Below are 27,547 nucleotides of genomic sequence, written 5' to 3'. Positions count from 1 at the left end.
GCGACGAGTGTTGTCGATCGGCAGCCGGAGCGTGGCATGGCGCCGACGGAATACCGCTGCCCGATCTGTCAGGAAGCCAGCAAGAGCTTCCGGTCGCTGCTGCACCACGTGCAGTGGTGGCACGGCTTCTGCCGAGATGGCCCGGTGACTCAGCAACCACGGTGTGAAGAAGAGGTTAGCCAGATTTTCTTTTTCTCTCTTTCAGCATTGCATTTTTGAAAAACTGCTTTTGCGAGTTCCCTTGCCTCTTTCGCGAAAGCTCAACAATTGAGCCCCTTCATCGCGACGACTGCATTCCCCGGGAAAGCCTATCTGCACGTGAACAACTACAGGTGACGTTATTGAGTAACGTAATAAGTAAGCAGCTGTAAGTGGCTGACCCCACAGAAAATTTCTGTTGCAGAAATCGTGAGCCCAGCCAGAAAATAGTGAAGCTTTCAGCTATCACGGGTATGCATGGAGACGGAAGAAGTAAAGAAGCAAAAAATCTCAAAATTTGAATTAAATTAAAATGAGAAGAAAAACATCAAATGGAATAATAGAAATTAAAAAGAAAAGGAGACAATTTAAATGAACGAGAAATTCTGTACAGGTACTTTCGCAGAACACCACGATTTGCATGCGAGTTTGCGTAAATTTTGTCTATTGTCTTATAAAACGTAAGACTTTTCTCAACGCATGATGCTGTGAGGCATGAGAGAGGACTAGGGCTATTTATATCCCTGTTTCCCTGTTAATTTACTAACTCAATACCCAGTCACGGTTCGCTTGTACTCTGTGCAGCCACAGCGTCATCACGCTGATCTTCTCCTCGCCGTTTCTAAGACCATGACAACAAGTTTTAATTTTACGCGTTACAAATCGTCACCCACTCTGCAAATTTGTAGAAACATTATTTGCCATGAACGTGACACAAGAAAATCTGCTGCTCAAAAGGCAAATAAAAATGCATTGAAAGCGCGATTTCAAGATTAAAACTTAAACACGTACAGCGCATAATAGGTCGTTTGAAAAAGTAATTTTTCCGCTGCATTGCTGCAGCTATGTTCTATACTAATTAAAAACGACTGAGCTTTCGCATAGTTTTCATAGTTTTAATCTGAACAATCCTCACCAAGACAACGAAGATGCACAATCCCTTGGGGGAGTTGCCAAATATTTATGACTAGGGAAGCAATTTCTCTCGCAACTATTTTTCAGGTATACACCTCTGTGTAATGTTCACTTGACTTGCACAAAAATGCAGTCGTTTCGTGGAATTGTGTCAGATTACTCTCAGAAAAAGTGCAATAATGCTCCTACCACTATATTTCCTTTGATATAAATACTCGATCACTTCACAATAGCTTTATGATTGAGTTTACTAAGTCTGTAGGCAATAACTTGCTATAGATGCTTCAGTGCCCGACGAAAACAAAATTCACGAGAAAGATACACGCAAGGAAATGACTAATTGTTTATTTGCACCCTGTATCCAAACCGTACATGGATACCGTACATCCAAACCGTACAAACCATACACTAGTTTTACACCAGTAAATACGATAAGAAAGTTTATAGACTGGCGTAATAGAGCTTACTTCAAGTAATTAGACCGGCATGACTGTGTCGCAAATGTTAAAAAAAAATGCCGACAAAATGTGAATCACCGAAGCGGTATGTACAATCTCTTCACTGCACTAATGCCCTTTATGCATACAATCTCTTCACTGCACTAATACTCTTTATGCAGCGAAGACACCGTTTTTAGCGAGAGCTACCAACGGAGATTGTACACCCCTCGCTCTGAACATTTTGCATTTCAGAGCATTCCCAACTATGACTTGGTGAGAAAACGAGACGCCTACCTTCGCGAACAGGGCAAGCTGCGTGCCAAGGTGGACAAATTCTTTCACTGCGCCGAATTAGGAATGAAGTTTAACCACCGCACTGAAAAGCCCCGCTTTCGCTGCAGAGAGGGTCCACCTCCAGCAGTCGTTTACGAAGAATTCTGGCCCCACACAACTTCCGAAGTAGCGCCTGATCCGGGCTATACTGCAGTGAATCCTCGCGATGTTGGCAGTCACAACAAATCTGGAGTCACCGAGCGAGCTACCGAGGCCTCCACTTATGAGAGCTCAGAGCCATTCGCAACAACAGAAGCCGCAAAGAACGCGGTTGATTATGTGAACCATCGTGCTCAGGTAAAGGCTGCCACTCGTGCTACTCAGACTAATCCACGTCCGACACGACATGCCGAAAAGCATCGGGTCACGTTTGCACCCGATGACTCCGCAATGGTGCAGCCAGAGCCACCTCGCAGACCTCCACGATGCACACGCCGCGTAGGTAAGAAACGTATGTGTGTGATGTGATGACGCTGCTTGAAAAATTGCCTCACGACTTATCCGAAGAGTGAGATGTGATTCGCCAATACCGAGTTTATTTGTAGCTTATTTATTATGTATCACTAAACAAACACCAAGCAGCTGTTTCTCGATGGACGGGATTGGAAACTCCCCACGGTTAGAAAACAACCGTAACATTATTTTACAAGTTCATTACTCTAACAAGTATATCTATAATATATAAACACACTTATTATATGTCTGAGCAGAATCTCAATTGTTGTGTAATATCCTTCCCTGTATCACTCAATAGCATTTGTTTTTATAGGGTATCCCTTGGTAACCCTTATGTTCGCAGAGACAAGTCAGGGTAGATGGCCCCAATGCTTTCTTCTCAGTCGCGTGCTAGTTCACACATTATCGTGAAGTCGCTGAGATTACTCTTGCAGGAGTAAAGGATTAGCTAGACGAGCGAATACCTGGCTAAACTGGCCACAGTTTACGATTAAGCTGCAGCACTTACATGTGTGAACATGTAAGCACTGCAGCTTGCGTGTTCACGCGTGTAAGCTGCACGCCGTGTTTGTCGTTCTGCACTGTGCCCTTCTAGGTGGCAGTTGTCAGCTGATCGCTCCCTATTTTCTCTGTGTTTTTGTGATTTCTACGCATAAAAGCAAAAAAAATAGCCAATCAATCAATCGATCATTCATTTCAGATGCTCAGGAACAACCACTAGGGCTTTGTGCAGGCACACAAAAATATAAAACAAAGAAATAACAATGCAATACTGTCTACAGAAGAAATCTACAAAAAGTTCGTACATGCACAGACAAATTATTATTATTATTGTTGTTGTTATTATTATTATTATCATTCTTCTTCTTCTTCTTATTATTATTATTATTATTTGAGTTTTGGAAGTCTGTACGCAAACGGTCTTGCAAAAGTGGGGAGTCCTTCAGGCTGCTGGACTCGGACAGTGTCGAAGTGAATGCTGTCGCTGACTGTTCTCCCAGCATTTTTTATTGGTTTATAAGACCTCAGACTCTAGGACACAGATAGTACAACAGCCCAAGGCAGTTAGCACATCTAATGGCCTATCGCGGGATGAAAAGCTCATCTGCACATGCATTAAGCGCTTAAAACCATCCGTACTGTATGGCCCAGATGTCATCTTTTCCGCCATACGAAAGGCTTATGGTGGCCTATTTGCCCCAGTACTGACTACAATATTTAAGAACTGTCTGAACGGTTTCAACTTTCCCAAAATGTGAAGAACTGCGCGTGTTTTTCCAGTATTTAAGTCGGGCGACAAAACTGATGTTTCTAATTATCCCCCAATTTCTCTACTGCGTTCCACATCAAAGATCTTTAAGCTGCCTTTTCACAACATATTTTATGTTAGCATGAATTATTCAATGAATCCTAATCAGCAAGGGTTTTTCCCTGGCCGCTCAACTAACACAAAAATTGCTGATTTCATGACGCAAATCTCTTCTCCTGTTTCTTAGAGAGGGCAGCATGATGTAGTCTACTGTGACCGGAGCAAGGCTCTTGACGTAGTCAGCCACTCATTATTTTTGTTCAAACTTGGAAACTTTGATGTTGACTCGTCTGTTGTGAATCTCCTGCACAGCTATCTGCATAATCGACCATGTTATGTGGCTGTAAATGGCCTAACGTCTTCCTTATACAAAGTAGCTAGTGGAGTCCCTCAAAGGCCGGTATTAGGCAACTCTTATTTTAATTTACGTTAACGACGTTCGAATTGCGATTCGTTATTCTTTTGCTCTGTTGTATGCTGATGTTATTCGAATATTGAAGGAAATTCATTCAGCTAACGACTCTCGCTTGCAGCAGTCAGATTTGTGTTCTTTCTCCAAACGGTGTGATAACAATAACTTTTGTCTAAATACCTCAAAAACCAAATTCATGATTATATGTCGCAAATCATTCATCGTGCCATTCCCATACTCTGTCAATACCATGTTCTTATGTAAGATATATGAATTCAGTGGTCTTGGTGTTCTGTCAGAGAGCATGCTATTTTTTTTTGCTCACACTGAACGAACTGCCATGCGTGGCCTTCCTCTCGTCTGCGTTTTCAAATTCTCCTAAGAATTCAGTTCTCCTACAGCATTGCGCAAATTGTACACCCCAATACATCTTCCTCAACTTGTGTATGCATCTGTGGTCTAGAATGACATCGCTGAATCTGGCAGTAACGCCATTGAGTGAGTAGAGAGAAATGTCATAGGAATATACAACCATCGGTTCGCTAGAAATTCCTCAGTATTTCGTCCTAACACTGCCAGATTGTTATCATTACCTTCCCTTAACTACCGACGAAGTAGCTCTTTACATTAATTTTTTTTACTAACTAGTTCACCGTATGATATCCTGCCCTTTGCTTCTCCATTGTGTAAATTTTCGGATTCCGCGTAAGTTAACCAGAGAGAATCCATATCTTGTACCTGCCAACTTTTTTCAACACTCTACCGCTCATATAGAATACAAAGCCCTTATAATGTTAACTTTTATGATTTTCATGTTTTTTACAGTCTTCTGTCATTTTTTTCATCTCATCTCTACACTGTCTTGACATAGTTTTTCACAATGCACAGATCCTTCCCTTTTCCGTCTTTAAGGAAGCCTGCCGCATAGTTGTTTAGAATCCTCTTTATTTTTCACTAGTATTCCATGATTGTATTGTCTTTTTATGCTTCTCATTTTGCGCTGATTTGTTTTTGTCTATGCGTGTTGACTCTTCTTTATTTTATTTCTTTTTTCGTATACTGTGAGCATTGTATAGTTTATTTGTGTTGTTTTATTTTTGATCGCACCTGCACTAATACCAAATGGTTGTTCTAGGGCACGTTAAATAACAGATTGATTGATTGACTTATTTATTGGTTGATTGATTGATTGTGCAGGCCACACAGCCTCAAATAATATTTTTGAGCTTTGATGTTTAGATGCTTACAGCCTAAACTATTTTATCTGCATTATTCTTTAACGCAGAAAAGTTTTTGGAATCGATAATTAAATATCTATCTATGGAGGATTTGCTGGTTTGCCGTCAAGTGTGTCGGGCCTGGAAACGCATCATTGAGAGACCTCAGCACTGGCTTCACATTGATCTCAAGCACACGACCATATCCGCACAGGTAAACGCACGTACCAGGTCATCTCTACAAGTTTTCATTATAGGCACTGATGCCAGTCTCCAGCCCCCATGGTCTTACAATTGTAACGATGTTCGGTTGGTGACCCGAAGGTTGCGGGTTCGATTCCAACAGGACGGTCGCATTTCAATTGAGGAGAAATTACCAGTGTACTAAAATTTAGGCGCGCATTAAAGAACCCAAGGTAGTCGAAAGTTCCGAAGCCCTGCCTTCCCTACGGCGTATCTCATATTCATATCGTGGTTATTACACAAAACTCCACAAATTATAAATATTATTGCTGCTAGTGTAAGCCAAGCACGGAAAGTGTTTCTTTCTTTACCTGCAGCCACCAATATTGTGCCATCAGATAAAAAAAGTGCCGATTCCACACACTGTGTGGATCGGTGTACACGATGCTTTCATAAGCTAGCAATTTAAAATGCAGCATTATGTCAAGAAACCCATTGCATGTTTCACTTGGTGTGTCTTCTCTCTTATCCGTGTCTTTATATTTTTTGCAGTCGTACTGAAGTTATGAGACCGAGTTCATCAGCCACCATAACGGACCCTAGCAAAACGAAGTTTTATTCATCGCAAGACATGCGCACGACTTTGTATAAATGCCTCACAGCGGCCATAGTATGATGAGAGGGGCGACATGCTATGTAATCTATACTTTGAAGTCACACAAAAAAGCAGCCAGTGTTGTTTGATGATGTCGTGAGCTGATGTCTATTTTTTTTTCTTTTGATATGATGAACGTTCCGCACTGTTGGTTTCAGATTTTCACCGAAATGGCAAGCTGGTGCTCAGCAGTTCAAAGCATATCGCTCGAAGGTATCTCTTTTTATCATTGTCGCAATGCGCTCTAAATCATTTTACACGCTTCGATTCAGTAATGACGTCGATACAAGAACTGCCACTTACACGCAGCTCACATTTTTCTTCCGCTTTTACAGCTCTTGAAGTGGCATTCGGGGATCTCAATCAAGAGCCAATGAATTCTAGGTGCGCATTGAGTTATTAGTACAGCAACAAACTCACTCACTCACTCACTCACTCACTCCCTCACTCACTCATGTACAAATGTTTTCAGATATAGTTGTCAAAGTTGTGATGCAAACGTGCTCTATACCCACGCACATTTAGATCTTATTGTGTGTGGAAATGCTGCCTTCGGCCCCTAAAGAGGGAGGCAGGTTAATGTGGACTTTTCGTATTTGTAACGTATGTAGAGAGTTTTCTGATATCAATTTAAAATTTAACCACTGCCTTTACCTCTTTTAAAGTCGTATGTATGTCAGTGTTCACCTATATGAATGAGAATCAAACCTGCATACAGAAGTGCATGTTGTAGATTAGAACTTCGTAGCTATATTTTTCGCATGAACTCGAAAATGAAACGAGTCATCCAAGAGAGAGAGAGAGAGATAAATAGAGAGGAAAGGCAGGGAGGTTAACCAAGCTTGGCTCGGTTGGCTACCCTACACTTGGGGTGGGGGAAAAGGGGAATAATAGAACGAAAAGAGACAGAAAAGAAGAGGAGTAAGAAAGAGAAGCATAAATAGTCAGCTCGAAACTACACAGCACGGCCTCGCACAGTTCTTTCACAAGCGGTCGTGAAGTTTGGTGTTCCTTAAAAAGTACAAGAGGCCTTTCGTGGCTTTGCGCGTATGGGAAGCTATTGGCCAAGGTCCCAGGATCTTCTCTTCTGTAAGCGGCCGTGAATCCAGCTGACAGAGCTTGGCTTCCATAATACGTCGTTCGGTCTGGTATGCCGGGCAATGACATAGAATGTGCTCAAGCGTTTCCTCGCAGGCGCAGATGTTGCATGCCGAAGTGCTCGCCATTCCAAGGAGACGAGAGTACGAATTCGTAAATGCCACGCCCAACCTCATACGACACAGTAAAGTTTCAGCGCATCGTGGGAACCCGGATGGCAAACGAAGTTGCAAGTTTGGGTCGATCGAATACAGGTGCGTGTTGGAGAAACCCTGCGTATTCCATTGTAGAAGAGCTATACGGCGAGCAAGTGATTGTAGTAGCCTTGCAGCGTCCGTTCTCAAGAGTGGTATGGGCGTGCGCTGGTCTTGGTCATGAGCCGATCGAGCAGCTTCATCTGCGCGGTCATTGCCAACGATTCCGCAATGACTCGGTAACCACTGAAATACAATATCGTGACCTTCCGCGAGCGCTTCGTGGTAGTCGTGCCTTATCTGATATACGGATTGTTCATGTAGCCCGTGCTGCAGAACAAACCGTAGTGACTGTAAGGCTGACCTGGAGTCGCAAAAGATGGCCCATTGGTTAGGTTCCTGGTGAAGAATGTACTTTACTGCACCTTGAAGTGCTGCGAGCTCTGCTGCTGTCGACGTCGTGGTGTGAGAAAACTTGTACTGAAGCAACACATTTTCAGATGGAACAACCACTGCTCCTGTGGAGCTGTTGGAATTAGTGGAGCCATCGGTGTAAACATGTATGCGGTCGAAGTACCTTTCGTCCAACAGATGCAAAGTCAGTTGCTTCAGGGCTAGCGTTGACATGCGTGCCTTCTTAAAGATACCAGGAACTGATAAGCGCACGTCAGGTTGACGAAGACTCCATGGCGCAGTTGCTGGATGCATGGCAAGTTTGAAGCCAGGCGGTAGTATGTCCTGATGTTCTGTCACGATACCGCAGTACGAAGAATGGGGCCTCCGAGCTGTCAAACACGCTAAATGATGTGACGGTAGCCGTGATAAATGCCGAATGTGCGCTCTCAGCGTCTCGACAATGATGTGCGTTGTGACCGGTTGTTCTTGTGCAATAGCAATAGTTGACACTGTCGATGAGCATCTTGGAAGACCAAGGCATGTCCGAAGTGCTTGGGCTTGTACGCTTTGCAGTGCACGGATGTTAGTATTGCACGTGTTGGACAGGACCGGAAGGCTGTACCGGAGAGTTCCGAGAAAGAGGGCTGTATAAAGCTGCAACATGGAGTGCACGGATGGGCCCCATGATTTTCCGGCGACGAACTTGAATACATTCTCAATGCCAATGAGCTTTTTCTTCAGGTATGTGACATGCGGGCTCCAGGTTAGGTCACGATCTACGATGACGCCTAAGAATCTATGAGTGCTCTTATATGGGATTGATCTGCCATCGATGCACAATGAGTAGAAAGACATCGGTTTGCGTGTAAACGCCACCGCTGCGCATTTTTCTGTGGCGATAGTCAAACCTTGCTGGCGAAGGTATGTCGATGTCATTGTTGCCGCTTTCTGTATTCTTGCGCACACTCGAGGTCGTGTCACGCCGGACGCCCAAATGCAGATATCGTCAGCGTAGAGAGATACATAAGCCGTCTGTGGCAGCATTTCAGTGAGCCCCACGAGAACCAGGTTGAAAAGTGTAGGACTCAAAACACCGCCTTGTGGCACCCCACGACTTGTGAAATACTTATTCGTAGACCCATCTTCAGTCAAAACGAACATAGATCTCTTTGTGAGGTAGCTTCTTACCCATCTAAAGACACGACCTCCAAGTTCAGCTGCTTCAAGAGCATTGAGAACAGCCTCGTGGGTCACGTTGTCATAGGCACCCTTCACGTCTAAGAACAGAGCTACCGTCAGCCGCTTCTGAGCTTTCTGATGCTGAACAGAGGTCACTAAGTCAATAACGCTATCAACTGAGGACCGACCTCGTCGAAAACCAGCCATAGCATCAGGATAGATGTTATAATGTTCCAGGTACCATTGCATGCGTGTAAGCAGCATCCTCTCCATGACCTTGCCAACGCAGCTTGCTAGTGCTATAGGCCGGTATGATGCCAAATCGAATGGAGACTTTCCGGGCTTCAGCAAAGGCACCAGGCGACTACACTTCCACTCATCAGGCACCATTCCATCATGCCAAGACTTATTGAAAATGTCCAGGAGACAGCGCTGTGCCTTCGGGCCTAGGTGACGTAGGGCAGTATAGGTCACTCCATCCGGACCTGGGGACGATGAGCGTCTGCATGTGTTCAATGCCGCATGAAGTTCTTCCATGGTGAACGCAACCTCCATTTGCTGATCTCGTGCGACTGGAACATCCTGTGGCATTAGATCGATCGGTATAGAGATGTCGCCGGCGATCTTTGCACAAAATTCCCCAGAAACATCAAGCTGTGAGCGACGTTGATGTAGCGCCAGAGCGGCAAAGGGGTGACGCTATTGCGGATGCGAGTGAATACCTCGAAGAGTCCTCCATACGGGAGACAAGGGCTTTCGAGGGTCTAGCGAGTCACAAAAATTCTTCCACCGTTGTTCATGAAGTTTGTGCATTCGACGCTGGATTTTTTTCTGAATGCGTCTGGATTCTCTGAGGTCAGAGATAGATTTCGTGCGTCTGTATCGTCTTTCGGCACGTCGGCGGACCGCTCGAAGTTGTTCCAACTCTTGGTCGAGTGCCGTGCGTCTCGATTCTTTCGAACATATCTTCGTGGAAGTCTCCATTGCACAACTAATCACTTCTTCAATGGATTCCGGTGGTCCGTGCATGCACTTGGTCTCCACTGATATCTGAAACTCTTCCCAGTCAATAAGTCTTGAGTGTCCAGGGGAAGGAGAATCGTCTAAACCTCTGACTGTCACGTACGTGGGGATATGGTCGCTGCCACGTGTTTCAATATCTGTGAACCATTGGACTTTCGTGACAATGCTATGCGACACTAATGTCAAGTCCAGGCAACTGCTGTAAGTTACTCCTCGGAGATAAGTAGGGCTGCCGTCGTTCAGCACCTGAAGCCCGTGCTCTGATGCGAGATCAACTAGGTCCGTGCCTTTTCGATTTGTCCTGATGCTTCCCCACAATGGATGATGGGCGTTGAAGTCACCCATCAATATCCAAGGCGCTGGAGTCGTTGCAAATATACCATTCAAGATTTGTTGATCTAGTCGACCTGACGGCGCTATATATGCGCCTATCAGTGTAAACGACAACTTCTTCTTTTTAACATATAGACACACGTAGTGATTTCCATTGTGAGAATCTACTCTTTGGAGAACATAAGTGAGTTCTTTACGGATGTACACAGCAACTTGACTTCGCTCAATGCACGTTGAAGAAATGAACGATTCATAGCCCGACAGACGAGGTAGTTTTGAAAAATGCGGTTCACAAATGATGATGATGGGAAACTTATTTTCGAAAATGAATTGTCGGAACTCAGGCATTCTTGACTGTAGACCTCTTGCGTTCCACTGAATTATGGAAGCACGCTTGACTTTTTCTCGGAAAGGCTGATGCGGTCTATGGTGCGCCATCTTGTTACTGAAGTCCGGCAAAAACTGGTTCTAGTGTGTCCAAGATTTGCAGCGCGCATTTAGCGGCAGGGATCTGTAGACTATCCAATAGAGTGCGAATAACACTCATGAACGACTTCAGTACAGAAAAGACTTGTACCTCTTGGGCGGACAGACTGCCTGCTGGGGGCATATTCGTTGTTGACTGTCGATATTGCGGTTCCGTAGACACGTGTAACCGCGGTAAAGTGGGCCAGTCAGAGCCGGATGTTCTCTGTAGCGCCACAGTGTCTTCCGGTACCTCTGGACGTACCCCACCTGGTGGCGGGGGCGGTGGAGGTCTCTGTGGTCGTGGCGGCGGTGGTGGTGGCGGTGGCGGCGTTAGTGAAGGCGCCTTCGGCACAGGACTGCTTTTTCTTTTCTTCGAGCACCGCCGTCGACGGGAACGCCGTCGTTGAACAACCGTTACCGCTTCCTTTCGTGAGGATCCGTCTTTAACCATTTGTCTCAGAATGCTCCTCTCTTTCTTCAGTACTGGGCAGTCTTTGGACGAGGTCTCATGGTTGCCGTTGCAGTTGCTGCATTTTAGGAGAGTTGCTTGGCAAGCCTCTGCTTTGTGGGGTCCGGCACAACGTGGGCATGCTTGCTTGTTGTTGCACACATCACTAACATGACCCAGTTTTAGACAGTTGTGGCACTGGGGTGGTCTTGGGATGTATGGTCGGACAACGTGACGAAAATGACCAACCTTCACATGTGATGGGATGCAATCACCTTTGAAGGTCACCTTGATGCAACGGAATTTGCCAAGCCGGCATACTTGCAATATGTCCGTTGCCCCAGTAGCTGGCTTTATCAGAACAGGAAGGTCTGCGTTCGGTATGGAAACATCAACGTCATAAATGACGCCTGTCGTCGTGTCACTATCCTGCGGAATGTAAGTTCTGAGATAGATGCCTCCAAGCTCAGTGACAGTTCGCAGGGTATGTAGCGCAGCCGGGTGCTCAACGTCTATGGCCAGGATATTCTTCCGTGGGTTGAGTCTAATATCTTTTATCTCATTAGGCACGATAGCTTCGAGACGCGCTGATATCACTTGCCTGTTCATGTTCTTCAGATTGATCGAAGAGTCGACAGGAACAAAAAGTATGGTATGGCGTTCAGAACTGCACGCCGCCTTCACGGTAGAGACGCTAGCTGGCGAAGACGCGCCGACCATTCTTCTTTTAGCTTTACGCTTCACTGCAGGGATGAAATCTTCGTCGCTGTCTTCACTACTCGCCGTGTACAGTTCAGTGCTGTCACTGGTGCTGTCGTCCTCCCGGCTGTTACGCTTCCTTGAGGTTGACGTCGAAGGTGACGCCAAGTCCGGATTGCGTACGGTGGGGCCTGGATCCATCGCTGCCCGCAGGAGAGCGATGAGTCATCCAAAAATCTTATTCATAAAAGCGAGTACACGAAATTCTGAAGACGGTCACCCTCGGTAGCACACTCAATTGCAAATTTTTGCGTAGTATTTCAAATAGAAGGTATGGTGGTAGCGCTCTCTCTCTCTCTCTCTCTCTCTCTCTCTGCTTTTCCGTGCTGCTGAATCAGTTGGAATGCCGACGTGTACCTCATAGTAAACGGGTAGTTAGAGCGTTAGTTAAGCTATTAAGCTCCAATATTAAACTGCAAAATCCAAGTTCGTCAAGTACCGGTACAGCCTTGTTTCTGTAGTATTATTTGAATTCTGATAAGATAACGAGAGAAGGAATATAGGAATGGTGGGGAGGTCAACCATGTCATACGTCCAGTTTGCTACACTGCAGAAGGGGAGGGAAATAACAGATTAAAAGGGAAAGAGAGAAAGAGAGGCCCATTGCACACCACACATACAGTGCTGAGTCTGACACGCAGTCGTTCAGTGATGTTGCCAGGTACAAATGTGATTGCATTAGCGGTCTGAAGATACGTTGCCCTTAATTCACAATGTATAACGCAAAGTGATATCAGTCAGCTTGCAATTGAGTGTCTTCAAAGACTTAGTAGTTTCGTTACGCATTGGCAATCCTCGAACTACGGTTTCTGCAGGGTTCACCTTGAGCACGGCTTGGAGAACCTCCTGAGGGCTTGTTGTAAAACGCTTAAGGTGCTCACAATAATCGGCTGCGACAACGTGCTCACTGACAGGCAAGTTTTCTTTGTTTTCGTACCATGTTTTCACTTTGAAGCGCCAGGGGTGTCAGAGTGTAAGAAGTTGCTTGGAAAACGTGTTTGTCTCTGCACGCAGGATTCTTTGGCTGGCGAGTGCGTGCCCATTCCTGGAAGTTGTGGCCTACGTAACAGTTTCTCACGTGACCCTTCCAGAAGCGCTGTGGTCCCTGGGAGCAGGATGCAGGCGTGTCAAGACGCTCATTGTGCCACCCCTAGACCCACTGTGAGCATATTTCAAAGGATGATGGGCCATGTACTCCCCGACTACCACCTACTTCTTTGTCTGTAACAGTTGTCGGTCCGTCTGTTCGTGAAGCTTCACAGATCTCACGAGTCACAAAATGTGGCGTCCTGCGTTGACAATCCGAATGACACCAGTGTTATGTCACATAACGTTACCAATTACGTCATATACAGCATTGTCAACAATACCATTAGCGTGTGACGTCATCCTGACATCAAAGCTCATCACGAGTCATCATCACTCGGATGAAGCACGGAGGTAGCACCACACCACGTGAGGAGCAGAAATATTCAGGGAGGACTTTCGAATGACAAGTTCCGTGTAATTTAACGAATAGCTTGTAGCAAGCGCTTTCTCTTGTGCTCTCCCTAACATCATCGTCATCATCATCATCATCATCATCATCAGCCTGACTACATCTACTTTAAGACAAAGGCCTCCGCCAGTTGACTCGGTCCTGTGCTTGCTGCTGCCAATTTATACCCGCAAACTTCTTAATATCATCAGCCCACCTAACCTTCTGCCTCCCCCTAAACCGCTTGCCTTCTCTGGGAATCCAGTTAGTTACCCTTGATGACCGGCGGTTATCCTGTCTGCTCGCTACAGGCCCGGCCCATGTCAATTTCCTCTTGATTTCAACTATGATATCCTTAACCCCCGTTTGTTCCCTAATCCACTCTGCTCTCTTCTTATATTTTAAGGTTACACCTACTCTTTTTCTTTCCATTGCTCGCTGCGTCGTCCTCAATTTAAGCTGAACCATCTTTGTAAGTCTCCAGGTTTCAGCTCCGTAGCTAAGTACCAGCAAGATACAGCTGTTAAATACCTTCGTCTTGAGGGATAGTGGCAATCTATCTGTCATAATTTGAGAGTGCTTGCCAAATATAATCTACAACAACCTCGGAAGAGAGCTGCGCTTCGAGATAGGTAATAGTCCACTTCAAGTTGTAAAAGACTGTGTCTACTTAGGGCACGTAATAACCACGGAGCCAAACCACGAGAATGAAGTAACTAGAAGAATAAGGATGAGGTGGAGCCCATTTGGCTCTCCCTATAGAGTTCCCTTTTTAACCCTGATGTTGCCCACCATATTCAAGCCAAGCTTGATCATAGTGGCTCTCACAGTTCCAATAGGTGCGCAGGCTAAAAGTCATTAGGTAAAGCACTTTAATAGTGAATTAGAGCTTGCATACGTAATTTATCGCTATATATCATACACATAATTTAGACTTCACGTGTTGAGTAGAATGCAGGGAAACGAGCAGAAAGGTATTATTGCGTGATTCTGTGGTTCCCCAACGGGGGTCCAAAAACCTATCATCAAAAAAAAAATATTGGGGGAACCCTTAAGCTTCACCTTTATAAGAGTTTCAATGGCCCCTAGTACGCTATTCAACCACTAAGTGCATACTTATTAATACGTTTTGTTACACACACACACACACGCAAGGACACGCACACACACACACACACACACTCACACACGCACTCACACACGCAAAGACACACACACGCACACACGCACACACGCACACACACACGCACACGCACACACACGCACGCAAGCACACACGCAGACACACACACAAACACAAACACATGCGCATGAACACACACACGCACGCACGCACACGAACACACACGCACCCTTACTCACGCACACGCACACACACGCACGAACACACCACACACGAACACACACAAACACACACGCGCGCACGCAGACGCACGCATGCACGGACACGCAACACATGACCACGCACACACACACGCACACGCACGCACACACGCACACGCACGCACACACCACACGCGAACACACACACACGCACGAACACACACGCACGCTTACACACGCACACACGCACGCACGCACGCACACATACCCACGAACAGACACGCACACACAAACACACACACACATGCACACACACGCACACGCACGCACACACGCACACACACACACACACACACACACACACACACACACGGGCACACGGGCACACACAAACACACGCGCGCACGCGAATGGTGCATACAGGTTTTCGATCTAAACACGGAGGAAGGAAAGGCTTTTGTTCCTCTGTGATCTAAAGCAAGAATCGCATGGCCTCCAAGATACACGCCGCGCCGTCTATTTCTAAGGTAGTAAAGAGGCTCACAATGCCTCACAGATGGCAGCACAATATCTAGCGTTTTGTTTGCTTATTCAGCGCCTTTGGAAAGGCATGATATGTTTTCCGCTAGAATGAACGTAGTTGTTCATTTTTATAGCTGTTTGAAAGTTCCTGTGTGTTTTTAGCGGTGATGGCTGTACTATAACGGCCTTTTTCGAAGTAGATTTATGGCCTCCCAAATGCGCCTACAAATCGCCGAATGGGCTCGTTTTCGTCGTGACACTGAAACAACAACAACAAAAAAAACACCGTGACTTTGTGGTAGCACCCTGCTATCCATGCGAACGGCCCAGGTTCGATCCTCAGTAAAACCAAAACTTTTTAAAATTTTACTTGCCTCTTTCTCGATTTTTTTGCTCATGGACAATTTTGCACGCACAACCAATGGTGTCGACGCCGATAACGGAATTTCTGTGACACGAGCTCTTTAACGCTATCGCGTTAAAAAACAAAAAAAAACATGTTTTTTGGAGGCAGACTTTGCCCCAGGACAAAAGCCCCTTTTGAGTTTAAGTGCGGTTTTTTGCAGAACGTTACTGCAATGCGGCGGAGCAAACTTGTTTTCTTCCTTTGTAAGGTGGTTTCAAAACTTTCGTTGCAGTTTTAAAAAACATATGCACGCTAGCGTTCTTTTGCTAGGCCAAAAACAGGTTGATTTTGGCTGCTGCTGCATGCTGAGCAACTCATTTATAAGTGATTGAGGTGCAATTAGCGTAGCACTTTAGTTTGACCAATATTTACCAAGGAGAAATAAAAGGCACCCATTTTACGCTGCACGTTCTGTTAATGTATGACCCCCCGCCCTTTAACTGCAAGGGGTCCCTCATCACATCCACAGGTCCACAGGGCTCCCCAAAACATCTATAGCTGACAAGCACTGCTGCATTTTTTTCCAGTCGCCACAATTATAACAAGTATCACAACATATCCACGGAGTGAATGATGATTGGTAGGGCGAAGCGTTCGTCAGTCTGTCCGTGCTTTCGTCCGCCAATACGTTCTAGCTTCCGTCCGTCCATGCGTCCGTCTGTGCGTGCATTCGTGTGTTCGTCCATCCATGTGACCGTCGGTGCATCCGTCCTTCCATGCGTCCCTCCATGTGTCCATTCGTATGTCGGTGCATCTGTTCGTGCGGCTGCCCCTCTGTCTGGCTTTCCATCAAACCGGCCGTCCGTGCGTCCGCCCCTCTATCTGTGCATCTAACAGTCCATTCGTCTATCTGTATGTCCATCCATCCATCCGTCTATCTAGTGAACACTCCAAGTACAGCCATCTCACAACTTTTCATCATGTTTTCATCATATAAATGTACCGCCATTCAGCGGACTTTCAAAGGAACGCTCTTTCGGGTATGTTCCACCGGTGGCTACATACAGCATCGGAGGATAGACAGACCCACACCCTAAGGAGCTTCGCCCCTAAAAATGCAAATAGATGGAAGTACTTTTACTATCAGTAAAAATTAGGGTCAGACGAAGTGGGGCGCGTGGTTGCGTTCCTCAATCTTCACAAATAGATCAAATAGGCTTTGCGTTTGCTCGTGGGGTTTTCAATTTTGCATGTCTGGCTTCCGGCTCAATGCGGGGGTTTAGGGATTATACAGCTACAGAAGGAAGTCCACATTAAAGGTCTGCCTAGACTGATTCGACTGCGCAGTCCTTTTGTGGACTGCCTATTTGACACAGCGTTGAATAAAATGTTCTCGTATTTCTACACTACTTGAAAATCTCTCAGGCATAACGGCAGCTTCCGAAGTGAATGCCACACTCCAAAGAGGCTCGCAAAAGTGGCGGTCCCGTTTGAAGGCAAACTACAACAACAGAGACCTCTTAGCTCACCGAAGTCAGTCTTTAGCTTACAAGTGGCTATGCCACGACTCGAAACTCTTAAAGGACGGGAATAGGACCATAGCCATTGTTTCTCGGTGAAACAATGGCGAGCATGCGTGGCTGGTGACCGAAATGTTGCGCGTTCGATCCCGGCCGTGGCAGTCGCATTTCGATGGAGGTGCAATGGTAGAGGCTGTGTAGTGTGCGATGTAAGTGTACGTTAAACACCAGATGGTCCTTATTTCCGGAGCCCTCCCCAACAATATGGTGGTTTCGGGGCGTAAAATTTCAGATATATTTATTAACACCTTCTTTCTTTCGCGTTGCGCATTCATCGTTCCTAACTATTTTTTTATTCCGTGCCTGGAACAGAATCTGCACACACATGCTTAGCAGGGTAACACTTCTCTGGCTGCAGGCAACAACGATAATTATGCATGTTGCGATAGAATATAACAACGAAAGGCAATGAATAAAGGTGGTGACGGGAAACGACCAGTGAACTCCATGAAAGATCAGATTTCCACACCAGAACATGACTGAACGCCGACAATCCCACGTTCGAGCGGGAGCACCAAGCGGCGCATGCAGATACGTACCTTCGAAGACTGTGTTCGCGCACGCTTGCCGGTGTCGGGCTTCACGCCAACTATGCCACCACCACCAAAATCTGCAACTCATGAAATATTCACCTGGAGTATTGTTTACGAACAATCCTTAAGACCGCCGGAGTTTTCACTAAATGGAGGCTTATTGCTCCACGAAAACATATTCTAATGTATGGGGAAGCATTGTGAAAAGGGGTCGACTCATACTTTCAAGCATTTGTTGAACCAAGTTTTTGTATGTTTTGTGATTTTTTCCGCATTCATTTAATTTCGCCTGATTGCTGACCAAAGTAGATTTAATTTTATCTTTGCTCTTTAATTTTATCTTTGCTACGGTTGCAGGCATTCAATGGTAGTGCTCTGAACTTATATGCGTCATCCGAACAAGAAAAACGAAAGAAAGAAAACCTCAGAACACCTTTTATTGATTGAAAAAGTAACTCAATGCAAGGCTTTAATTAGCCACACCTTTTTCCTGCTTTACCTGAATATGATCTATAATGCTACCTCTCCTTTCCCAATAGGTAAACGGGATGCTTCACTTAAATCCTTCAGTACACTTCCTCCAACCATGAACCAAGATAGGTATAAAGGAAAAAGGAAAAATTGAATAGTTGTTCTCAAAGTCAACTCAGAAGTGTTTTGTCACGAATATGCGTACAATTTCCACACACTATTGTTCTTTTGACAGTATATTTTTGAGCAGGCGCAAACAAAATTAAGACTAGTTGACTAACAGCTTTAACATTTTGCCAGTTTAGTGTACCTAAAATGTCTCCTAAACTCTCGAACTGCAATTTTAGAAGCTTTATCACAACACGTTGTTCATCGCAAGTGTGGTTAGGCAAACACGCTTGCAAGATTATAGAACGCTTCTGTGCGTAGTATGGTGATAACATAGCGGTAAGTCACTTACAGATATTAAACTTTCCGCATACGTTCTCCGCGGAACATGAGCCCCATTGTCTGTAAATCAGTAAGCTCAACTGATTTCGATTCATCTTCGGTAATGGGCAACATTGTAAGCGTTTTACTTTGCACAACACCTACAAGCAGGCAAAAAACAAATGTTGTCACTTTCCTATTAGCCTTTCAAAATTTTTTTGCATGTCACCTCTAAACATGCCTTTGAAACCCCTTAATTTCAGCTACGCAATTTATTTATTGCCAGGACAAGGTGAACACTTGTATAATATTTTCGGAGGCTTCTCACATCCTTCAAAGCTTCTCTGTTAAACGTTGCGTATCTATGATTTCATACTGTCAAAAAGATCCTGTGAAAAATTCGGCAAAAAACCACATACCATGGGAATCGATGCTATGCGAAGCATTCGATGGGATGGGTACTATGGAGCAATTTTTTTGAGCGAAGTTTCAAAATGACGCTGATGATATTTGTCTCCACCCCCATACATATGTTCAACAGTTACATATGTTTTAAATAACCAGTTATTTACGCCCCGCCACGGAGATCTAGAGCTTAGGCACTCGGTTGCTGACGCGCGCAGGTCGCGGTATCTGATCTGGGCTGCGGCGGCTGCATTTTTGATGCAGACAAAAATGCTGTTGGCTCGTATGCCCAGATTTGCGTGCACGTTAAAGAACCTCAAGTGGTTGCGATTTTCAGAGCTTTCCACTATGCGTCTCTCATATTCACATGTTGGTTCTGAGAAATCAAAACCCACACATCAATCAATCAACCAGTGATTTACAGTTGCGTAACAATGCAAACAGCAACATGGGTATTTCCAACGTCAAAAGCAGCTAGCTAATACGTAGCGTTTGTGCTTGCGAGGATAAGCGGATAATGCCACGTAGACCAACTTCAGTTGACGGCACTTAAGTATGAGATTGATGTTAACCTGACAAATAGTAGTGCACCAAGTGTACGATGGTTGTGTCATATGGAATGTTGAGAAAATTAGCGAGCACAATACCACAACTGACATTTCCCCAAGATTACTCCTGCACAAATTCTTATTTCAAAGCAGTTTCGAGAGATGGCGTGGCTCTGTGGTGGAATATTTGTTTGCCACGCGGAATGTTTGGATTTGATTCCTGCTGAGACTGTGATAATCATTCTTTGCATTCGTCGGGTCACTGTTGCCGATGTCAGTTTTCTTTTGCCACTTTTTATTCGAATTACTAATGTATGTTTTCGCCGTTCCTTGGCAGACATAGACTGGCAATCACCTGTGACGCATGCCAGCATACCGATGCCCGTAGAATACGGGTGCCGCTCATGTCTGGAGCAAAATGTTTGACGAAGAACGCGACGGAATCGGAACGTTATTCTTGTAGAGACCAGCAAGACATATTCATCAAGCACTCTTACCCCTCCCGTAATAACTTTGGTCTGCCCCAAGTTAGGGAGGGGATCATGAGAGCACCGAGACTTAGGCGGCTGGATAGATAAATAGAGAGATAGATAGATAGATAGATAGATAGATAGATAGATAGATAGATAGATAGATAGATTGATTGATTGATTGATAGATAGATAGATAGACAGACAGGTAGATAGATAGATAGATAGATAGATAGATAGATAGATAGATAGATAGATAGATAGATAGATAGATAGATAGATAGATAGAAACTCTCAATGTGCCTGCATCTCACAAATGAATGCTTCGCATTAAAAAACCAGTGCATTGCAACATACATCTTTATGATGTTATGGGATTATGATGTGAAATTCGTGGTCGGTGAAGTGGTGGTGGTAGTGGTTAAAAGAGGAAGAAGGCGCCTAATTTTTGCCACCCGGTAGAGAGCACGGTACAGTGCCTTCGATGAAGTCCTGGGGACAACCGTACTCAATTGGTCATCATGCTCTTTTCCGCGCACACTGTCACGTTGTTGAGTTGTGCTGATGCACCATGGGGGAGCGCGACGTGTGACGATTTCATAACAATTATAAGCGCTTAGATGTAATCGTATGATTATGTGTTCCTCCGAAATGGGTAACCCTACCCCCTTATCCCGGAATCTTCCAGCCGTGTGTGCAGCCGTGCAGCGTAAAACAGCTTGAGCTATACAATGAAATCATGTTGATAGGTTTCCCGCGGGATATGTAAAATAAAACGTATATTGCACAGGCCTACAATGAAGCCATTTTCGCCACCTCCGTGAAACGCGGGCCTCAGGCCTGGCCGACCACCCGACCTCGACCCCTGCATCCATAGACTTTGCCACCGTTCGCAATTAGACTTTATGCACGAAAAATATTTGCATAAGCTTTTTTGACACCACCATTTTTTTGCCTAAGGGTAGTCTGTGAGATTTAAAATAAAAAAAAAACGTATTATGTAATAAGCGTAGTGAATAAAGAGGTGAAAAACAAATAAAACTTATATTTTCATATTCATTCAAATTTTCTGCATGAAACACTGCATTCATATATAATACGGCTAAAAATTTTCGCTAGATTGTGTGGTGTATTGCCCGGCTTACCATCATCGTCAATGAACGTAGCGGCCGTGCCTGGCAACGATCGTTTTGCAGCAATGCCGACACTGCTGCAGTCTCAATGGTTCTGCAACGAGCAGATTGTTGCTTGATAGAACGCGATTTGAACAAGTATACCGAGGAATAAACGTAATTTTTCTGTATAAATCAGTGAAAGTACACTTTCGCGTTCCTATAATTGAATTGAAGGCAAAAAAGTGATCGCAATAAACGCATGACAGTGCAATATTTCGAAGACATGTTGGTGCACAAAAAAAGAAAAAGGTAAACATATTGGGCCAAAAAGATTATTGCATCAACGAGATTCTACTGCGTGCAAAATTTGAGCCTGGAACGTCGTGTGCATTGTCGTGGTAGTGTAGCAAGCAGAACAAATATGAAAATTTTCCCATTAAGCTCCTACAGTCTCAGCAATTGTCTGACACGTTTATTCCGTGTATTTTCCGCAAAAGAGAGAGAGAGAAAGAAACCTTAGGACAGCACCAGACTAGTGGTGCCCAGTTTGAAGGAACAGCGGAGCTGGGCGACTTTCGTAGTTGCTATTTATTTTTAGATGCGAAGCAGCCCTTCGTGTAGCCTGTGTAATTCAGTTTCTCCGTACGAACGCGCCGCGCACCGCAGATATTGGTGCGGTGTCAAGTAGGTCACGCCACTGTTGCGCGTTGACGTCACGCTCCCCTCGGAAGACGCGCTGACGTCACTCTTTTTCCCACCTGCCGCGTGCTTGCCGCGGCATCCTCAGCTGCCGCTTCGTCAGTTTCCCTCTCAACACTTGCCGGGACACCGCCGCTCGCTACACCATTAACTCGTCGGTTGACGCGCAATAAACCTGACGCGCCTAACGTATGCGTTGAAACATGTCTGCACGTGTTTACAACGTACAAGACATACGCCAGCCATCGCTTGAAACGAATGTTGCAGCGCTCAGCGCCTTACCCACGTTGGTGCCGTTCAACCCGTGCCGCCACCCGTGCGCAATGCTGCTGCTTCGCATACCATCAGGGTTACCTCGGGAAGATGGTCCAAGTTTTTTCTAGTTCTTTTGTTGTACTTCTGTATTACTTTTCTATGTTTGTCGTTCTTTATTACTTTCTCTATTTTCAACTGTTACTCACTCTTTATGCCTTTTTTCCTTGCTTCATTTCTCTTTCTTTGTAGCATATGCTTTATTCTTTCCGCTCCTTCTGTGCCTCCTCCTCGCCCACACTTCCCTCCCATCACCTAGTTATACTATACTAAACTATACAATACAAATATCATGTTGTATGTACTCTAATAACATGCCTGGATAAGAGAGTGGTCAAGGCTGGTGCACACCAGCGACTAGCAGTGGCCGCGTGATCATTTATGACTGGTCGCCAACAGTCGCGAACAGTCACAAAACGGTCGCAAAGCGACTGCGTTGGCTAGTCGCTTCCTGACCAAATTTTCAGTCGCGCAACTGCAGTCGCAAAGCTGCTGGAACAAATCAGCGATGCTCAATTTTTGTTTCTTTGATTTTTTCATTGCGCTGGCTTCCTGCCACCAGATACAAACGAGTGAGTTCCTCTAGGTCTGTGGCACCATGGCCACCACGAAATACTTGGCTCGGAGATGGCGGGGCGCAGCAGCTTGACCACAGTGTCGAATTTACGTGGCGGTATTCGCAAGAAGGTAAACACCGTCAAAGTGAAGAGAAAATAAATTGTGCACTATCTTTTCCTCGTATTCAGAACCGTTTTATTGTCTTGAACTTGATTTGTCACCGCCTTCAATGCAGCGCCTTTGGAACGCGTTTGTGCTTCATGCCTTCGCAACGACTTAAGACACCACGTTCGAGACGTGTTTGTGCTGTATTCTAGGCTGTGGCAAGTCAATTATATTCAAGGACCGTTTCTGAATACGTACGACTCTCGGAAATACTCCTTGTCGTCTAAGCGCAGCTCGGGAGGCAGGCGCCTTGCATGGCCGGCCAACTCCCACGATAGAAAGGACGGTCACACCAACTGCAGCCTTTTTTTCTTCGGAGACAACTGTGATGCCAGCGCTGACACCATGGCACAGCGCATCAGCACCATGACAATGTCTTGTTCTTCGCTTGAATCGAACTTGAAGCTGTTGGGAACGCTGTGCGAGAACGGACGAAAACAATTAATGCAGCGCGCCCGGTTTGCTCCGCTCACTCAGCTGGCGGTGCTCAGCTGATCGGCGCCAGTGTCTAGAGCTCTCGCTGATAACGAGAACCGGACGTGACTCTCCCCTTTTGCGACTTCAGGTCGCTCGCATGCAGCCCCTGTTGGTGTGAACATCAATCGCTTTTTGGTCGCCAGTCGCAAATGGTCGCGCGACCGCTGCTAGTCACCAGTGTGCACCAATCTTTACAATGGCAGCCTTCGGATCTTTATTATGCTAATTCGCATCCCAGAAAATATTTGTGCCAAAACTTTTTCTCTTTATCTCTTTACATCTTTCTCTATCCCTCTCTTTCTCTCGCTCACGCACCAGAGTTATCAGAATTGTGCTCCCGATATATCAACTTCCGTGTTTTGCAAGCGTTGAAGAGGAGGACGCAGAGGAAGTAGAGTGCCGGTTCATGATGATGACACTTTTTCTTCACAGATGACGGAGTTACGCTTGGCTTAATCAGCTCCGCTGTTCATTGGCCATGACTTTCTACGTGCAGAAAGAAGCAAGGATATGCTGGTCACAGAGTCTGCCAGATGCTGGGAAAGTGCTGGCCTGAATTACAGGCCCTGTGCATTGGAGGCAGGAACCTGACATTGGCAAGCCTCTGCTGCGTTCGTATGTGTATTTTTTTCCTTTTATATTCGACAAATAATAAAAAATAAACAAGGAAAAAGAACCACAGTTTCTTTGCGCTAACAAGTGATATAATTTAACAGGCTGTGTGGACTCTTTTTAGCCTCGTGCCGCATTCCTCAGCCGTTTGTTGCCTTTGGTAGGGGTCCAAGTGCCCTTATCCGAAATAGCTATATAGACGAATTGCTCGAGGCTCATAACTGAACAGCACGAATGGCAGAAATTATTGGCAAATTATTAAACTAGAAAAAATCAGGGGTGGATCCTCTCTTGTGTCCCCCTCCCAGCTTCTCTGTTTACACTCTTTCACCTAACACTGTGTTAGCTTTGCCTTCAAAATCTTGCAACTCAGTTACCGTGTATTTTGATCAGTTTTTCGATAAATTTTACATGCATCAGGGTGGCTACCGATAAAGTGAGTTGAAGCTTTCAAGAACATACGATTTCTCTTTTGTACGTCGGAAGACAATGAGCCGCGATACAAGCTACCTCTCCAAGGTTTACTGACAGCAACACCAACCTGTTTGTAATAGTGCATGTGTACTGCACTTATCAGAATATTTTTATTTATTGTCTGTTTAACCAATGAGAATTTTGTGATAACACTGCCATTGTTAATGTTACTTTAATATACTAATGAATGATGTGGGTACTAGCACTAGGATGAGTTGAACAGCAGATTCACAGATTTCTGCGCTATTCGAAGAGAAAAGGTTTCTTTAAATGCAAGAAAACTGTTACAAAAATTACCTCTGTAGACCAAGTACTTCAATAATCATTTCGCTTGTTTCAAATGTACATCAGAGCAAACTTGTGGTGTTTCACAGTTTTTCTTTTACTGCATTTATTCATTCCACAGTGAGGTCTTGCATGAATCTGACATCCTTGGAGATCGACAGGGGACGAGACATCGACGAATCATCAGCCGCTGTACTGGTTGAAGCTGGATTACCGCGAATACAGCACTTGTACTTAACGCACACAGTTATTTCGCCCGGAGCTGTCATAATTATGCATGGTGAGTAAAAAAATATATGACATCGGTGGCCGAGCTCTAAAATATATATTTATATATCTTTTTTGGGGACACTGCTAAAGATTCACCGACTTTCACCTTGGATATACTACATATGAAGTTGTCAAGCGTCTCGTTTGTTGATGAAAGTTTCAAATCTATGTAGTTTACTTTTGTGATGGAATTATTTCTCGTATATTTTGATATTCAGTTACTTTCGTTGCTAGCAACTCAGTAAAAAAAAACAGATGGTGAGCTGTTTCATTCGATCTTTTCTTCGCATGATATTACAGATAAACTAAGAAAAACAAGGAAAAGACCCACACATAAATGACCCTAGCGCAAACTACCGACTGCTTAGTGAGTTAAAAAACAACCGTAACTTAGAGGTTGGTGACGCCATCTATATTAGAAGTTTGCACCAAAGGGGAACAAGGAGCACTGATTCGTTTCCTCTACTCGGAGGGCGCCAAAGGTGCAGAAACGGACCGCCACAGTGGTCTAGCCGCTAAGCCACTCGACTATCGACCCGAAGGTCGCGGGATCGAATCCCGGCTGCAGCGACCGTATTTTCTATGGCGGCGAATATGCTTGTGACCCGTGTGCTTGTACCTATAGGTGCACGGTGCTGATCCCCAGGTGGTCGAAATTTCTGGAACCCTCCACTACGGCATCTATCATAATTGTATCAAGGCTTTGCGACGTTAAACCCCAGAAATTACCATATTATTATCAAAGGTGCAGACATTCATCGAAGATTATCCTCCTAATATAGAAGAAGCGCACTATACGTAGACTGCGTTTTGGGGGATTGCAAATCCGCAATTCACCACAAACGCAACAGGTGATTCCCCACAAACACCGAGGTTTGTTGTCCAAGAAAGATTTATTGTTGCATGGCAATGCACGGCCACACACGACGCATCACATCATTGAAGTCACCAACAAGATAAAACTTGTGTTAATGGACACCCCCCCCCCCCCCCCGCCTGCCCAGACTTAGCTCCATGTGACTTTCGCTTGTTTGGGCCACTCAAAGTGACTCGAGGCTTTGCGTGGTCGCCGATTCGCCGCAGATTTAGACAGTGAAAATTCGGGGCAAATGTGACATGACCAACCGGAACTTGGTTTGAAAACAATACGTAAGCTCGTCAACCGTCGGGCCAAGTGGATTAGGAGGAATATTACGCAGAAAAATGATGCTAGTGGTATAACCCTAGCTAACTTCACGTTAACAAATCATGGAACAAAAAGTGAAAATAATTTCTGACATGCCCTTAAGAGAATGTTTTCTCTTCCCTCTATTTTGATGTCCTGCCGCTATAACAGTTTCAAACCGTTATTCACGTGCAGCACCTTTGCCACTCCCACCCTTGAAATGATCGAGTGTTTCATGTGGCATTTGACGGAAGAATGCACACCTGCGACCACACGTGTTGTAAGGCGCATGCGCACAATAACAACGGTAACTTAAATGCATAGCAATCGTCAGCATTGCGTCTTCAGGCGGTATATGGAGAGCCACTCCGTTTCATAAAAGCCTGCCAGTATTGCGCGTGCATCTTCGGTGGACACATGAATGCCGCGTTCACCAGAGGTATCTTCAGCATTGAAGGGGTAAAGTAAGGATTTTTTTTCATCCGTAAACGTATATTACTCATATTAGCAGAATCATCCAAAACCTTGCGTTATCGTGGTAATCTGTAAATGAATGCCCGCACATTTACACAACATACATTGTGTTTCACGACCCAACTCCACAGAACCAAGAATAACAATAATAACAAGGGCTGGGGCTCCATTTTACACCAAATATGACTGGTGCACGTGGGGGATTCCTGATTAATTTTGGCCACTGGGATTCTTGCAAAGCGTACCTATAAATCTAAATGCACGGGTGTTGTTGCATCTCAACACCACCGTAATGCAGCCGCCGATGGCGGGAAGCAAGCTCATGTCCTCGACAAAATCGACAAACTTCACGTAGAATGCAGACACCACGAAAGTATTCTGTCCGATTTTCACTTTGTTATATCTTCATCAATACTGCTAGAGCACTCTCCTGATAAGAACTTGATTTTTTCCAGGTTGTTGCCCAAGGCTGAAAAGAATTGATCTCGTTCTGCACAGACGAGACTTCGGTTTGGCGTCCGATCTCGACAATTTCGTGGCCGGATTCGGGGCATGTACTATTCTAAAATACTTCATCCTCTGCTTTATGAATTGTTTCCAAAATATATAATTAGAGCGCAAACACACACGCACACACAAACACTCACACGTGACACGTATGTGTGTGTATGTGTGTGTACCCTCAAATTTGTTTCGAAAATAATCCACCAACTAGCCAAACAACAAATTCTTTTATGAATTGTCTCCCTGTATAGCGAAACTGAGCGGTAACACATTCCAAATATGAAAATCTCAACATAATTCATGATTTGCTATACTGG

The 27,547-nt window shown here is 45.0% G+C and overlaps 1 protein-coding gene across 1 annotated transcript; it reads left to right on the top strand.

The window, feature by feature from the left end:
- LOC142776796 (uncharacterized) lies at positions 1–27,278 on the top strand. Its single transcript, XM_075881154.1, has 9 exons — positions 1–174; positions 1,806–2,328; positions 5,349–5,494; positions 6,277–6,331; positions 6,454–6,502; positions 12,832–13,177; positions 23,943–24,061; positions 24,939–25,097; positions 27,182–27,278. Exons 1-7 carry the CDS (start codon positions 37–39, stop codon positions 24,000–24,002), a joined length of 1,317 nt encoding a protein of 438 aa, XP_075737269.1. The 5' UTR covers positions 1–36; the 3' UTR covers positions 24,003–24,061; positions 24,939–25,097; positions 27,182–27,278.
- The last annotated feature ends 269 nt before the right edge of the window (positions 27,279–27,547 follow it).

Source organism: Rhipicephalus microplus, chromosome X, assembly GCF_043290135.1.
Source record: "Rhipicephalus microplus isolate Deutch F79 chromosome X, USDA_Rmic, whole genome shotgun sequence".
NCBI classification, from domain to species: Eukaryota; Metazoa; Arthropoda; class Arachnida; order Ixodida; family Ixodidae; genus Rhipicephalus; species Rhipicephalus microplus.
The sequence above is the reverse complement of the archived record's forward strand: the minus strand, read 5'-3'. Positions and strand labels throughout refer to the sequence as shown.